At 58.7% G+C, this 15303-nt stretch overlaps 1 protein-coding gene across 16 annotated transcripts in view; it reads left to right on the top strand.

The window, feature by feature from the left end:
* Positions 1-15303, top strand: part of Ntng2 (netrin G2) — a 59780-nt gene that overhangs the window by 17588 nt on the left and 26889 nt on the right. For all 16 annotated transcript variants that reach the window (XM_078048500.1, XM_078048498.1, XM_078048493.1 and 13 more), the window contains one exon: positions 7550-8193. In XM_078048500.1, the coding sequence (XP_077904626.1) occupies positions 7550-8193 (644 nt within the window). The remainder of the gene's footprint in view (positions 1-7549; positions 8194-15303) is intronic.

Genomic DNA, 15303 nt, shown 5'->3' on the forward strand with positions numbered 1-15303 from the left:
GGAGGCTGCGGAGTCACCTGCAGAGGCCAAGGGTGTTTCCCAGGGAGGGGTGTTGAGCAGACACCGTCAGGAGGAGGAAGGGAGGAGCCTCCAGGAGGGAGAGTCCTGTCTCATCCTCAGAGCTCAGGGTGGGTGGGGGCGGGTCTAAAAGGAAGCAGCTGGACCGGAGGGAGGCAGGCGGCCAGAGGCAAGTGGGTGGGAGGGGGCAGGCCAGGACCCGGGAAGGGAACCCCGGCTCAGCAGAGGCACTGGAGACTCCTTGTTGGTGCTTTCTGTGGGGCACCTGGGGACAGCTGAGAAGGGTGGGGACCCAGGCTGAGGGGTCTGGTGGTGGCCCAAGAGGGGTGGGGCCAGGGCAGAGTGGATGACCGGCCAGCAGGGCTGCCTGGGGTGCAGCTTCAGCCTAACCCCCTCCAAGTCTCGTCAGCCCTGTCTTCCGGCCCAGGCCGACCCAGGCTGTGCCCAACTGGCAGAGCCCTCTGGCCCACTCTGCAGCAGGAAAGTCCCAGCAGCTCTGTGGAGGAGGCGGGCCGGGGACCCCGAATAGGCCAGGGGTCTGGGGAGGGGCCGCTGCTGTCCCCTTGCCCTGCCGCCACCGGCATCCTCCAGCTTTTTCCTCCTGATAAAATATTCATGTCAGCAGAGCGGGGCCCTCTTTGGGACTCTAGCTCACGCCTCGCACAAGCTTTTAAAGAGCAGGACGCTTTCCTACCCTCTAAGCATTTTCTAAGTCCCGAATCAATAATGCACTTTAGCGGTGGCTCTGGATGCGGCTTTTCTCCATGGCCCTGCCCTTCCCCCGCCTTGCCCGCTCCTCTCTCCTTCCCTTCTCCCTCTCCCCCTTCCTTCCCTCTTTCTGCCCCTCCTTGCCTTGCAGTTACTTTTCTAAAAGGTACTGAATAGGAGCATTGGGCTGCTTAGGTGGTGACTGGAGTGGGCTGGGGTGGGCAGGGAGAGCAACCATGCGGTGCCAGGCTGGGCACTCGGGCAGGCAGCTTCTGGTGAGCAGGCTGAGCCTGTGTGTGCAGGGAGGGGCAGAGGCGGAGGAGGGGCTGCTGGCACTCCCACGGCCCTGGTGAGCAAGCGGGCGCAAGCCGCGGTGGAGGATCAGAGAGCTCCCGGCTGCAGAAGGCCAGGGCTCGGCTCGGGTTCACCCCACCTCCCTCTCTTTCTTCTAATGAATTAGAAAATGTTTAGAGCATAATCAGAAAACAGGACCAAAACAGAAAAGAAAAGAAAGGGGGCCTAGAGCAAAGAAAATGTGGAGCACATGCCAAAATAGATCACCAGACTCTCTAGGAACAGAGCAGTCTAGTTTGGGCTGTCTGCCTTTTGTGGTAATGAGCTCTCTGTAGCTGGGGGTATGCAAATGAGGGGCCCATTCCCTCCGAGACAGGGGCTCATGTGTGTCTGGTTGGTTATGTGGTACCAGCGAAGGTCAGGAGAGAATGAGTTGCCTCTGGGGGCCACAAGGCTCCGTGCCAGGCACGCTTCAGTGGGAAGAGCCTCCCATCCCAGACATTCCTGGGAATCTGGCTGTGGGAAGAATCCACATATGCCCAGGGCAGAGCAGAATGCATTTTTTTTTTTTTAAGAATACAATTTTAAGTTCCTGGAGAGATTAACCCTCATCTAGCCAGAGCCTTGCCAAGACCCCAGCCCCACCACTCCGGCTATTCAGCAGATGGAGGAAACCATTCCTAGCTTTGTGTCTGGGCGGGCAGTGGATGCCCACACAGGGTCCCCATTGCATCCTTGCCCTCGGACCTTGCAGTCTCCCGGGAAGCTCATTGGCCAGAGCAGCTGGATGCCCCCAGGTGCTCCAAAAGGCTCGTGGGTGGGATGGGGTCTTTTGGGGCCGTCCAAGTTGGGATGGGCAAGATGGAGGATCCAGGCATCTCTGTCCCACTGCCAAAATGGCTTCCCAAAGCAGACTGGGGTCTTAGGGTGTCCATGTCATCTCAGTCAGCTGCTTCCCGCCTCCTCCAGGACCACACAGTCCTCCCTGGGGACCACCAGGAGAGCTACAGTTAAGGGCCCTCCCTGCTGTGTTTGGAAACGTCTGTTAAATATGGTGGTGTGCTGGGGAGGGTGGCACAGAGGAGGGGAGCCAGTGCCTGCTCTCCTCACATTCATGCCTAGTCATGGAAGGTTCTGGAAGGAGGAGGATCTTCAGTTAGGGTTGACATGAAAGGCCTCAGTGCTCCCTGTCCTCGCATACAGTTCTGGGCTCTGGAGAACTGAGCTGTTTCAGGCCCTGGCAGGTTCAGCAGGTGGCTCATGTCTCCGTCCAAGCTGGACCTTTGCCCATGGGATGCCTGTGAGGCTGGGTCTGGGGACCGCTGCAGGAGGCAGGCAATCACAGAGGCTTCTGGAGGCTTGTGGCTGGGATGAAGGGGGTCCGGAAGTCACCTCCCATAGGCCCCCTCGCCTTGCCCTGCCTGAGTGATGAATCTGGGCTGGGAGGAAGATTGTTCCAACAAAATAAGAAAACCTCCCTGGCAGCTGCGGCTCCGGGCCACTTTCCGCTGATTCACGAGAGCAGGGAGGGTGACCTTGCTGTTGTCCAGGGCTTTCGCTCCAAGAGAAACCGAAAGGGGAAGGGGAAGAAATTAGAGGCAGAGAGAGCAAGAGGGACCGGGATCAATGAAACCACAGAAGGAGAAGGAGAGGGAGCCGGAGAGGGGCTGGGAGGAGAGACGTTAGAGACGCAGGCGGCTCAGTCAGAAGCTGCTCCCAGTAGAATCTCCGTTTCCGCTTTGTTAATAATTTATCCCGCTGCAACTTTTCTTACCATTAAATAGGAAATAATTTGTTAGGGAGAATTCCCCGGGCACCCTGGCTTTCTCCCTGGAGTCTGGGGGAGGAGAGCTTGTCTCCGTGCCCTTCTGCCCAGCAGCGTGGGGACTCAGGAGCGAGCAGGATTTAAGACTTAGGATGTCTGTGTCAAACCTGTCACCCACTCCCACTTATCTCATGAATGGGGAAACTGAGGCACAGAGGGGGCAAGGCTGGGCCCAAGGTCACACACGGTGTTAGGGGAAGTCCCCTGCATCCATGATCCCGGGGGGCAGGGTGCTTGCTGGTTTATATGTTGCCCAGGACAGCAGAGATTCTCCCCAGAGCTCCAGGAGCTGCAGCCAAGGCGGGGGTGGGGCTAGCACTGCTGCCTTTCCACTCCCTCCCTGACCTTGGCTCCTCCCTGAGCCCCCAAATTTTGTAAGAGCAGAGCTCAGCCTCCTCCCTCAGCACCCCACACTCTGAGCCTCTGCTTGGCAATCTCTCGCCTCCCACCTGGGACACAGCAGCTGCCTGCAGCCCCCCAGTGAGGTTGACAACTCGGCAGACAGGTTCAAAAAAATCTGTCAGCTGCTAAACTGTTCCAGGCCTGCCCACATGCCTGGGTGGCAAAGAGATGGGCTGTCTGCCTCCCGGGTGGAACCTGTGTCTCGGGAGAGTGGCACGGGCTGGGGGCGGTGTCCTTTCCCTTTTGGGTGAAGGGCACAGTTTCCCAACTTGTCTTAGAGCTGGGGCTTCTTGTCCTGCTGCAGAGCTCCGTGACCTCGGGACATCTCTCAGCCTTTTCTTGTTTGTAGAATGTAAATAAAAGGAGTCCAGCCTTCAGGATGGCTGAGCAGGGGTGGGGTGACTCCCAAGGGGTGCTCTGTGCAGGGCGGGCTCCGAGGGCAGAAGTGGTGGGTCTTCCTGTTGGTTGGAGCCACAGGGCCAGACCGCGGTCATGGCTCCCTCCCTGCATCCAGACCAGCTGTTGAGTGCCACCAGGGGGCTTGCCACATGGCACCTGGTGTAATTCTTACAGCAACTCTGAGGGGTCCAGGTCATGGCCTTCACTGGACTTCCATTCATCCCACAAGAACTCCCAAGTGCCCGAGGGATGCCAGGAGCTGGGGCCACAATGGGAACGGAAGTGGAGGAGGCTGCTGCCCTCGGGAGCTAGCCCTCCAGCCCAGAAGCCACTGGGCAGGGGAGGTGAGCTATCTTCTTCACGACTCTGGTGGCTGTCCCTCCACGGGCTCCTTGGTTAGTGGCCTGGAGGTTCCAGCAGCTGGACTTCCCAAGGGCACCCTTCCCTCCGTCCCTGCTGCACTTCACCTTCCCATTCAATTACGCGTGCGCCTGCAGCTCGTCTGCGGTGTTTACAACCTGGCCTCTGACTCCAGCTGTACCCTTTGCACAGAAAATAGCATAAAAGCAAAAGCATTTAGGAGACGGAGGTTTCAAACGCCTGACATAAAATGGCCTCTCCACAGAATACCTCGTGCCAGACATCTCCTGCTTAGTGTCTGTGTAGGAGACTTGTCCCCACCTGGCTCCCTGGTGCTCTTGGTCCAGGCTGGCTGCTCTACCTCGCATTTCAGGGAACTTGTCCCTAGAGACGGAGAGCTGCACATGGCCGGGGCTGGGTTTCCCCCAAGATTCCCCAAGGTTGGGTCCCCTGGCATCCAGGAAGGTGATGTGGGGCCCATGTGTACCCAGTTTTCCATCTATAAGGTGGACATAGCAATAGCACCGGCCCTCCAGGGGGGACATGCAGTGCAGATCGGTGGGAAGCACCAGACCAGCCACGTGGCGTCTCTGCTGGGCTCCTCTGTCTGCAGCTGCCAAGGTGGTGCACGGTGCAGCCTCACGACTCCTCCCTGGGGGTTGCCGGGAGACTCCTGGGGCTAATGTGTGTGAAACCGCTGCTTAAGAACAACTGCTACCATTTGGAGGCATTTTCTCCATCTTTCATACTTACGATCTCACAGGATATCAGAGGAGGAAACAGGTTCAGAAAAGTAAAGTGACTTTCTCAAGGTCACACAGCCTCCAAGGATAGAGCCGAGTGAGTCAGAACTCAGGGCTTTCAGACCCCAGAGCCCGTTTCCTTAGGGCTGCAGCCTCCAACAGGAGACTTGGGGCTCCGTGGGTCCCTGGAAGTCACATGGGAAATGTAGTGGGTCACTGCATTTTTTTGGAGGGGGCTTCGGGCAAACTGGGCTCATGAGCAGCTCCATCCCTGCGTCCCCCCGCCCCCCAGAGAAGGACAGGAAGAGGGCCAGAGCATGAGCCGTGCTGTCTGGGGTGAGGGTGGTGAGCTCTGTGTGGACGTGGCCTTTCCGGGACACACAGTCCATGCTCCTAAATGGTGAAATGGAATTCTGAGTCCTCAGGGTGGAGGGAGGCGGAAGAAAAGGAGAGGGAGAGGGAGAGGGAGAGCGGGGGTGGCCACGGCCTGGGTTTACTTCTCCTGCTGGCTGTTGACAGAGCCCCCCTGCAGCAGGTGCGGGCTGGTAAACACTCAGGCTGATTCATTAGGTTCTGACCATCTGCTTCCTGGGGGCCACTGGGCCCTGCAGGTTGGGACAGAGGCACATTGGTGGCAGCCAGGTGGAGCCCCGTCTCCTGGCAGAGCTGGCTCCAAGTCTTCTGCCGGGAGCAGAAGGGGCTCTGAGGGGTCCCATGTCCCCCTCTCCAGGGACCATCAAAAGAGTGGGCAGGGCAGGGGACGGGAAGTCAGGGGGATGGAAGAGGGACCAGGGAGGCTAGGTGTGGCTGACTCACCGCCGTTGGGGTCGACAGGAACACTGGCACTCAACATGAGACCATTAGCATCACTACAGTTACCATCGTGCCATTAATCAGCTACTATGCTAATTAATATAACAATAACAGGAGCCACGATCTAGTGGGCAGTCTGCAGGTCCAGGCCCTTCATGGAGGCGTCACGGTCCCAGGGGAGGGAACTGGCTCACGGTAAGCAGGTAAGCAGGGCCACCCGGAGGGCCCTGAAAACAGGGAGAAGGGACAGTGGCCAAGAAGCAGAAGCCCTGAGGTAAGGGGACGTGGGAGCCAGGGGACAGCTTCAGTGCTGGGTTGAGAGGACCTTGCAGGCCAGCGCATGCCCCTGGTCCAGCGGGCAGAGAAACCCGGCTGTGGAAGAGGCCCAGCGAGAGCCTCTGCCCCCCCTCTTGTTCACCCAGGAGGGGCTGCTGTGAAAAGTGCCACAGGCCCAGTGGCTTCGGAGACACAAAGGTGTCGGTGCTGGGGGCTGAAGTCCCGGGTCAAGGTGCTGGGAGCCTGGTTCCTCCTGAGGCCTCTCTCCGAGGCTCCCAGGTGGCCTTGTCTCTGTGGGCCCTGGTATTTTGGGTGCCCACACTTGCTCTTCTTAAACAGACCCATCCGGCTGGAGAGGCCCACCCCTCATTTAATTCAATTGCCTCTTTAAAAACTCTGTCCCCAGATGGTCCCGTTCTGAGGTACTGGGGACTAGGGTACCAACACGTGGATTTGAGGAGACACAAGTCAGCTCCTAAGAGGGCAGGGGGCGGGGGCAGCAGAATAGGGAGGCGCAGGGCACAGGGCCTGGTGCAAACTGTGCCAGCCCCAGAACCCGGGCAGCTCTCAGGGCATCTGCCCAGGGCTCCTCCTCCTACCAGCACAACGCTCGGTCTGCCCTGGACTTGTGCCCTCCCTGGCTGCCGTCCCTCACAGGCAGGCCTGTCTCCCCCAGTGCTCGGCCTTCTCATCACCAGCCTGGCCTCGGCCACCCCCAGGGCCTCTCAGCCTCCTCATTCAGGACCGCAGCGCAGGATGGGCTGTGACTGGCCTCGGCACAGGTGTCAGCCGGAGCAGGTTCCCTCTACCTGCCATGGTGACAGTAAGCTCACTGCAGTGTTGGTCCCTGAAGCTGTGCAGGGCAGGAGCGGGAGGAAGACGGGCACCAGGCAGGGCAGGAGCAGGTCCGAGGCACCCATCCTGCCTGCCCTGGGCCTCAGTTTCCCCAACTGATCAGTGAGTGTGGACTCAAGGGTGAGTTCTTTGTACCTCAAAGTGTGCAGATCCCATGAATCAGCAGGGACAGGCCACGTGGAGTGGGCAATGCCACCATGGGGTACCAAGGACATATCTATTTTAGTCAAAGAGAGTTTTGTGGATCCTGCCTCAGTGAACCCCTGGGTTGGCCCTGCTCACCGAGGGGCCCTGGGCCGTCTGGGAAGCGGTCCTCCACTCCCGAGGATCAAAGCCGTGGCCAGAGGCAGGCTGCAGTGCCACCAGCAGGGGCAGCAGGGGTGCCAAGTCAGCCCTTCAGAAGGTGATGCATCCGCTCCCCCCCAGGGGGCCAAATGGCTCATTTGCCAGTGAGAGGTTTTTAACTCAGATCCAAGCCATTTTGCCTCTGAGCAAACCAGACCCCTGAAATATTTATCAAAGGGCTGTAAGTGGTCTGAGGCACTGTGCGGTTGTTAGTGACCCTGGGTTGTTTTCTTTTTCTTTCTTTTTTTTTAATTAATAGATCTTATTTTTTAGAGCAGTTTTAAGGTTGCAGAAAATTAAGCGGAGAGCACAGAGTGCCTAACACCCCGCGTCTTTCCACCCTGACGGTCTCCCTGATGTTATATTATTGGTGTGGGGCTGGGCTCTTCCTGATGCCCAACCAGAGGCTCTGTGATGGCAGGCAGACATCTGGGCGCACCGGCAGGGGCTGGCTGTGGGGCTTCCCAGGCCCTGGCAGCCCGCCCACCCTGGCCTCCTCTCCACCCGGCAGGAGAACCCCTACTTGTGCAGCAACGAGTGTGACGCCTCCAACCCCGACCTGGCGCACCCGCCGCGGCTCATGTTCGACCGGGAGGAGGAGGGGCTGGCCACCTACTGGCAGAGCATCACGTGGAGCCGCTACCCCAGCCCGCTGGAGGCCAACATCACCCTGTCGTGGAACAAGAGCGTGGAGCTGACGGACGACGTGGTGATGACCTTCGAGTACGGCCGGCCCACGGTCATGGTCCTGGAGAAGTCCCTGGACAACGGGCGCACGTGGCAGCCCTACCAGTTCTACGCCGAGGACTGCATGGAGGCCTTCGGCATGTCCGCCCGCCGCGCCCGCGACATGTCGTCCTCCAGCGCCCACCGCGTGCTGTGCACCGAGGAGTACTCGCGCTGGGCGGGCTCCAAGAAGGAGAAGCACGTGCGCTTCGAGGTGCGGGACCGCTTCGCCATCTTCGCCGGCCCCGACCTGCGCAACATGGACAACCTGTACACGCGGCTCGAGAGCGCCAAGGGCCTCAAGGAGTTCTTCACCCTCACCGACCTGCGCATGCGCCTGCTGCGCCCCGCGCTGGGCGGCACCTACGTGCAGCGCGAGAACCTCTACAAGTACTTCTACGCCATCTCCAACATCGAGGTCGTGGGCAGGTAAGGCCCCCTGGGGCGCTGCTGTCCCTGGTGCCTGGGACATTACCTGGTAACCAAGGGGTACCTGGTGCCTGGGATGGTATCCGATACCCAGGTGGGTACCTGGTACCTGGATGTCACCTGGTACCTGGAATATTACCTGGGAGGTTATCTGATACCCAGGATGGTACCTGGCATCTGGAACATTACCTGGTACCCAGGATGTTATCTGGTTGCTGGGACATCACCTGAGTCCCAGGATGTTACCTGGCCCAGGACATTATCTGTAACCATGGCCACTAACTGATTACCGGGCTGTTACCTGCTTTCTGGATGTTACCTGGTTCCAGGGACACCACCTTAATCTTGGCATGTTCCTGGTTTTGAGGATGTTACCTGCTGGGATGCTACCAGGTGTTAGCCAAGGGGACTGCCTTTGACTCCTGAGGCTGTGCACACGGAAGCCTAGGCTTCAGTCAGGGAGATGCTCCTGTGGATGAGAGTGTCTCCTGGGGCCTAGGGACACTGGAACTGGCAGCATGGGTGAGGCTGAGCTAAAGCCTGGTGCTGAAGTGCAGGGGATGTCCATGGAGTCAGTGGGCACTTGTGTTCAAGGGTTCTCAAGACCCACCCCCTCCAGGCTCACTAGAAAGAACTCTGCAAAGCCATTATGCTTGAGGTTATAGTTTGTTACAGCAAAAGGAGACAGACTGAAAGCAGCAACGGAAGAGAGTCCAGGGTGGGACCAGGAGACACCAGGTACAAGCTTAGGGCTCTCCTCTCCTAGCAGAGGCATGCCAGCAGTGTGGAATCCCCCCAGTGAGGCATGACCATGGTGTGGTCCATCAGCAGCCAAGGAAGCTGGCCTGAGCCTTGGCATCCAGGGTTTAACTGGGGGGTTGATCACATCTGCATGGCTAGATGCCTGTGTGGTTGACCTTAGTCTCTGGACTCTCCAGAGGTCAAACTACATGGCCCAAGATCCCACCAGAAGTCATATCACTAGCATAGACTCTGCTGTGCCTCAAGGCCTCAGGAGAACATAGCCAGGACGCTCCAAAGGCTTGGAAGTTACACATCACCTCCAGGGGCTGGGCCAGGGTCAGACCTTTCTTGGGAACACAGGGTGTGGGCAAGTTAAAACCACTAGCTCTCGATGCACAGTCCTGGAAAAGGATGTGTTTTGAGGACACTTTATGGGGAGGCAAGACTCTCATGGAAGGCAAGCACCACCTGTGATTCTCAGAGCTGTTGTTTAGACTGTGGGTGTAGGTGATGACCAACTGGTTCTGCACGTCCCAGGCCGTTTGTTTATTTGGCAGATGCTCTGCTGGTCTGCAGGGGCAAGGACCTCATCCCTAAGCCATCTGTAGAGGGGGCTGCTGATTCTGCCTCCTGTGGATTGTGAGGAGGGTGAATGAGTTTAAGTTGGTGAAGTGCTCAGAACAGGGCCTGACACACAGTGCGTGCTTAAAAAAAAAAAAAGTATTGAATAAAATATATACTGTCCAAAATAATGGCATGAAAGGACTGGGGCGGCTGAGGGAGGCCCGGGGGTGTTGAAGCATAACTGGGGCCAGGAGCACAGTGTCAGTGGGCGTGGGTGGGGGCTACGCCCAGAACCCAACTGGGACAGCAGGCCCTGGGCATCCCTCCTCAGCAGCTCTAAGTACTAACCAAGTGTGTAATTCCTCACAAGGGGGAGAGCAATTTGCTGCATGGTGTGCATAGCATAATCCTATTTTCGTACAGTATGTAATAGGCCTGTGTGTATAATTTCCACATCTTAAACAGGCCTTGCAAAGAAGCAGGTCTGGTCTCAGGCAGAGCTTTCCGGTGTGGGGGAAGCTGGCCGCCCATTGGCTGGCTGGCGGCAGGCGCGATCTGTGAGTGGGTGGGCAGGGCCAGTGCGGCCTCCTGTTTTCTCTTGTTTGCGTTTTGTTTTACTCTGTTTTGCGGTGCTGGGGGTTGAACCCTGGGGATCTCTGCCACTGAACTACACCCCCAGCCCTTATTTATTTTTAAATTTGAGATAGAGTGGCTTTGAACTTGTGATCCTCCTGCATGGGCCTCCAGAGTTGCTGCGACCACGGGCGTGCCACTGAGCCGGGCTTGTTTTATTTCACTCTGGCCATGTGTGTGGATTCTGTGGACAGAGGCAAAGGGAGACGTTTGTGGAGTCACCAGGTTCAAGGCTGGCAGACCAGGGGAAGCAGGTGCACCCACAGGGGCCTGTTTGGACCCCCATGTTCCTTGCCTTCCCTAAGTTCTACAGGAACTTGAAAGCGGATCTGGAAGCCACCTGTTGATGAGCACTTTGGGGGAGCCGGGGGCCCGGGTTTTGGTCTCTGGTCTTCCTGGAGACCTACGACCTCTGCCCTTGGAAAGCATTGCACAGTTCAGGGTTGGCCAAGGCTCGCCCTCCCCAGCCGGCTGAGCAGAGTCATCGCCTGTTTCCTGGCCAGCCTTGAGCTGCCACAGGGCACCCTCATCTTCTCAGCCTGTCCCAGCCCTGCCCTACACTTCCTTTGAGGTTCATGCAGCCTCCTGATGCTGGGCCAGCTGCTGGGCCAGGGTGGGATGGTGATAGTCGGGGCCTTGTGGGCACCTTAAACCTCTGCAGAGTGACCACCTTTCTGGGGTCCAGGGCCCACCCCTCTCCAGGCCTCAAGAGCCCGCATCTCCCTGGTGAGGCTGCAGGTGACCCCTGCCCACAGCTCCTCTGGGCACCCAGCCCCGCAGCGCCCGATTCCGTCCACAGTGGAGTAAGTACTCTTCGGGCAGCTGGTTGGCAGGAGTGGCAGCGTGGTCATGGATGAATCAGGTCTGGCTGGGTGGTTTGGCAGAGGCTGTGACTTCCTCATCTTTCCTTCTGGGAAAGCCCCCTGGGCCGGGAATCAGAGGACCCCAGGACAAAGGGAGCAGGGCGGGGCCTGACAGAGGATGCCCGCCGTGTTCCTGGGTGTTCCTGGGATTCCCTTAGAATTCCGTGGTCCCTGTACCCCCCACTGTGGCCTGCTGGTAATCTGGAAAATATCATCGAACATTTGCTGCAGGATCATTTGCTCTTCGGTGCTGTATGAAGGGCTTCGTTGGTAGTTTCTTGTTTGATCAATATTCATTTAATTCCCTGATGGTTCCTGGGGGCCTACGATCCCACAAGCTGAGGAAAAGCATTGAGCAAGCCGGACCTGACCCCGACCCTGTGGAGCTCTCCCTGCAGGGACAGGGTTCCCCTCAGCCTGATGTTTCCGGAAGAGGAATCGCTCAGCTAAACTAAGCGTCAGGCACCAGGACCCAAACCCAAGCGCGTCCAAGCTCAGTGGGTTTCCACGGTGGAGCCTTCTCTGGCCAGGTGCTGGCCCCGTGGGCTCCTCCGCTCGGGCCCCAGCTCCGAGTCGTCCCCTCCCACACTCAAGTAGTTTGTATTGGGGACCATCTCCCTGGCCTCTCCTCCGGAGTCCACAGTCCTTTGATTCAGATGTGGCTCCTTGGTCTGTCACATAGAGCCGTCCAACTCAGAGGGGGACTGGATGGCTGGGAGGCAGGACAGGAATGACAGAGGCACCGAGCTGCAGGTGGGGAGGGGGCCTGAGTGGCTGGAGACCCAGGGCCCTGGAACATGAGGAGCTAGTGCAAGTCAGGGGGCCAGAGGAGAGGGGACGGACTTCCACAGAGCAACTGCCTGCCCTCCAGCCCTTTTTGTATTTTATTTAGAGACAGGGCCTCACTGAGTTTCTTAGGGCCTCACTAAGTTGCCAAGGCTGGCTTCGAACTTGAAATCCTCCTGCTTCAGCCAGGAGTAGGTCACCGAGCCTGGCAAGTGCACAGCTTTTTAAGAAAAATTTTGAAACCGTTCAAGTAAAACAAAATGCTGCTCAACCCCAGGCCTCACGCTGCTGGCAGCCTCTGCTTGGAAAGCCCTGGGTCTTCTTGGAGTCGTGGCAGCAGCCACGCTCAGCAGCCATGCTCAGCGGGCCCACAGCAGGGCTGGCCTGCGCAGCCGCAGCCAGGGCTCTGCGTCTGGGAGTGGCAGGAGAGCAGGGGCTGGTCTTTTCTCTCCCCCAGCCTTGCCTCTGAGGCAAACTCCTGTGCCCAGAACCAGCCTCACTGGGCCTTTGCCATCCAGGGACAAGAGGGAGTGGTCCCCGCTCTGGAGGCTCCAGGCCGGGCAGGGTGGTGTTTGTGGGAGGTGGTGGAGCAAGGTCTGTGCGTCTCTCCAGGTCCGTGCCCTCCTGCTCAGCATCGCCCCCAGCATGGGTTCAGGGAGCAGGAGCAGCAGGCAGCCTACCTCAGCCTCTCCGCGGCCTTGTGGCCTCGCCCGGGAGAGGAAGGACACCACCCAGAGGCGGAGGCCGAGTGGGCCTGCGCTTGCCGATTGCCCCCGAGGACTGGAAGCCCGGCTAGGGCTTGGCCGCTCGTCATGGGGCCCGGGGCTGCCCAGTTCCTCTCTGTTGCTTCTTGACTTGTTCCATAGTGTCCCATCCCTATTGGTGGCTGGTAACTGGAGGTGGACGGCCCAGGACCAGAACAGAAAGAGCAGATGGATGGGAACCTCGGGTGGGCGGGGTGAGGAGGGGAGGCAGAGAGAAGGCGCCGCCCCTCGCCCCACCTGGTTCTGGACCAGACCCTCCCTCTAGTCTCCTGTCAGCTGACATTATGGTGCTGACTCCCTGTGACTGTGACCCCCCTGGGGGCCAGGGAGGACGGCGCTGCCCCTCAACAGCAGTCCTGTCCCTCACTGAGCAAGGCACAGCCCAGGTGGCGCCCTGAGTCCTTTCTGGGTCTTGCCCTGGAGGATCCCCCTTAGTCCCGATCGGGAAACAGGACTAAGAAATAGATGAAGGCACCTTTAGATGGCTCTCATCAGAAAAAGAGAAAGTAATGCATGTTGACGAGGGTCTGGACACACTTGTCCCTCACAGGTGGGAGTGGAAACTGGTGTGGCCACTGTGGAGAAGGGTAGGTCGGCTCCTGAGAAAGTCAGAGATAGAATCATCATATAATCAGAAATCCTCCTTCTAAGGATAGACCTTAGAAGAACCAAAGCAGGACTCCAACAGATAGTCCTACATCCACGCTCATAGCAGTTGCCAAACTCAAAAAAAAAACCCGAGTGTCCATTGGCAGATGGATGAAGAAACGAGTGTGGTCTATACACACAGTGGAATATTACTCAGCCTTAGAAAAGGAAGGAAATTCTGGCACACACACACTGATATGGTTGAATCTTGAAGTCATGCTCAATGAAAGAAGCCAGTCACAAGAAGATGAGTGGGGTAGGACTCCACTTATCCGAGGTTCCCGTCAGATTCACAGAGATAGAAAGGAGAGAAGGGGCAGTCAGGCATGGTGGCACGTGCTTGTGATCCCAGCCACTGGGGCTTGTGGGGACTGAGTCAGGGGGCTCACAAAACCAGGACCAGCCTGGGCAACTTAGAGGACAGTTTGGAGAACTTACACAAACACTGTCTCAAAATTTAAACAAGGGTTCTGGATGTAGCTCATTGGTACGCGCCTGGTGTGGTCTAAGGTGTGCCAAAGAGAAGAGAAGAACAGTGGTTGCCAGGGGAGGGGTGGGAACAGTGGGGACCAGGGGTTCACTGGGGACGGAGTTTCAGTTTGGGGTGAAGCAGTGGCTGGGGGTGCCCTCCACGTCAGACCCTGCAGGAGCGAGTCAGGCTACCCACCTGCCTGGGCCTCCGGCCCTCCCTGTCGTGTGGAGACAGTAACCTCGAGGTTTAACCGGGATCCTGCCTGGAGAGCGTGGAGAGCGTGGGCCCCCGGGAGTGGGGAGCAGGCAGCAAGCACAGCCGGCATGGTCACGCAGCGAGAGCATCAGGTCCCAGGGAGCCTGGTCTTCTGCAGGCCTGTGGACCCCCAGAAACTAAGTGCTGTGTGTGCGGTCAGCGGGGAGAGGACCCGTTTCCATTTCATTCCCGAAGGGCGTGTGATCCCTAAACATCGAGGACGTCCCTAAAAGACAGCTTAGAGCTCTGTGCCCCGTGACCTGTGCCCAGCTCTCTGGGGGCAGAGATTCATTGACTGCAGTTCACTCACCTCGAACTGCCCTTCCACCTCCTGAACTGTCGCCTCTGCCAAGAGTGACCCCCGTGATGTGTCCACCTGCTGGAGGTGGCACAGGGGCAGGCTGGGCGGCCAGTGTGGATCCCCTGGGCCCTGGGCTCACGAGGCTCCTCTGGTGCAGAGGGACAGAGGGGGCCTGGGGTTGGCGGGGTCCCAGGAATGCAAGGCCGGGGGGCGGGGGGGCTGCGGATGCACTGGGGACAGAGTCGCCACTGTGCCTGCCCGAGTTCCCTGGTGCGGCAAGAGGCCTCCCTCAGGGACTTTTCTCGCATTAATCCACTCACATATTTTTTGCTGGCGCTGTGTTTGTGTCCTCGGGTGACTCTCAATGCCACTCTGGGTGGCTTGGAACAGGAGCTTCTCACCTGTGGTTCTGGAGGCCAGAGGTCTGAAGTCAGCTCTGAAACCACGGAGAGCAATCCCCAGGCCCCTGGCCGAAGCACCTCCCTGCAGCCTCGCCCACCCTCTCCCTGCTCGGATGTTGGCACCATGTCACCCCCTCACGCCATCACGTTGGATTTAGGGGCCATGCCCCCCACCTGCCAAAGATTAGGTTAGGACCTCTGCGGGTCTTCTGGTGGACACAGCTGAAGCCATGACAGGTACCACTCCTGCTGGACACGGCCAGGAAGTTCAGGGAGCCAACACTGGTAGGGACAGTGTCAGGAGAGACCAACCCAATAGTCACTAATGCCTGGAACCAAGCCAGGGGGACATGGGAGTGGACCAGGACCGACCTGAGACTTGGCCCCAGTGGCCAGGGTAGGTCCTCGAGGTGGGGGACATTCCCAGCAGAGCGCCAGCAGGACTGCAGGTGCCAAGGCTTCACCTGTGAGGACTTCCGTGCCCGGCCACAGCTCGGAGGGCTGCAGGGGGAGCAGGCAGGGCCAGGCTGGGCCGGCCCCTCTCAGGGGGCCTGGCTTGTCCTGGGTCCGGTGGGTGCCATCGCAGGGCTGCAGGCCTCTGGTACACGGAGAGCCGAGGTTGGAGCCACGACCCGTCCTTCCAAGCCCGCTGGGTCCTGGCAGCCGAGGGAGGAGACGG

The sequence above is a fragment of the Ictidomys tridecemlineatus genome, chromosome 4 (genome assembly GCF_052094955.1).
Source record: "Ictidomys tridecemlineatus isolate mIctTri1 chromosome 4, mIctTri1.hap1, whole genome shotgun sequence".
NCBI lineage: Eukaryota > Metazoa > Chordata > Mammalia > Rodentia > Sciuridae > Ictidomys > Ictidomys tridecemlineatus.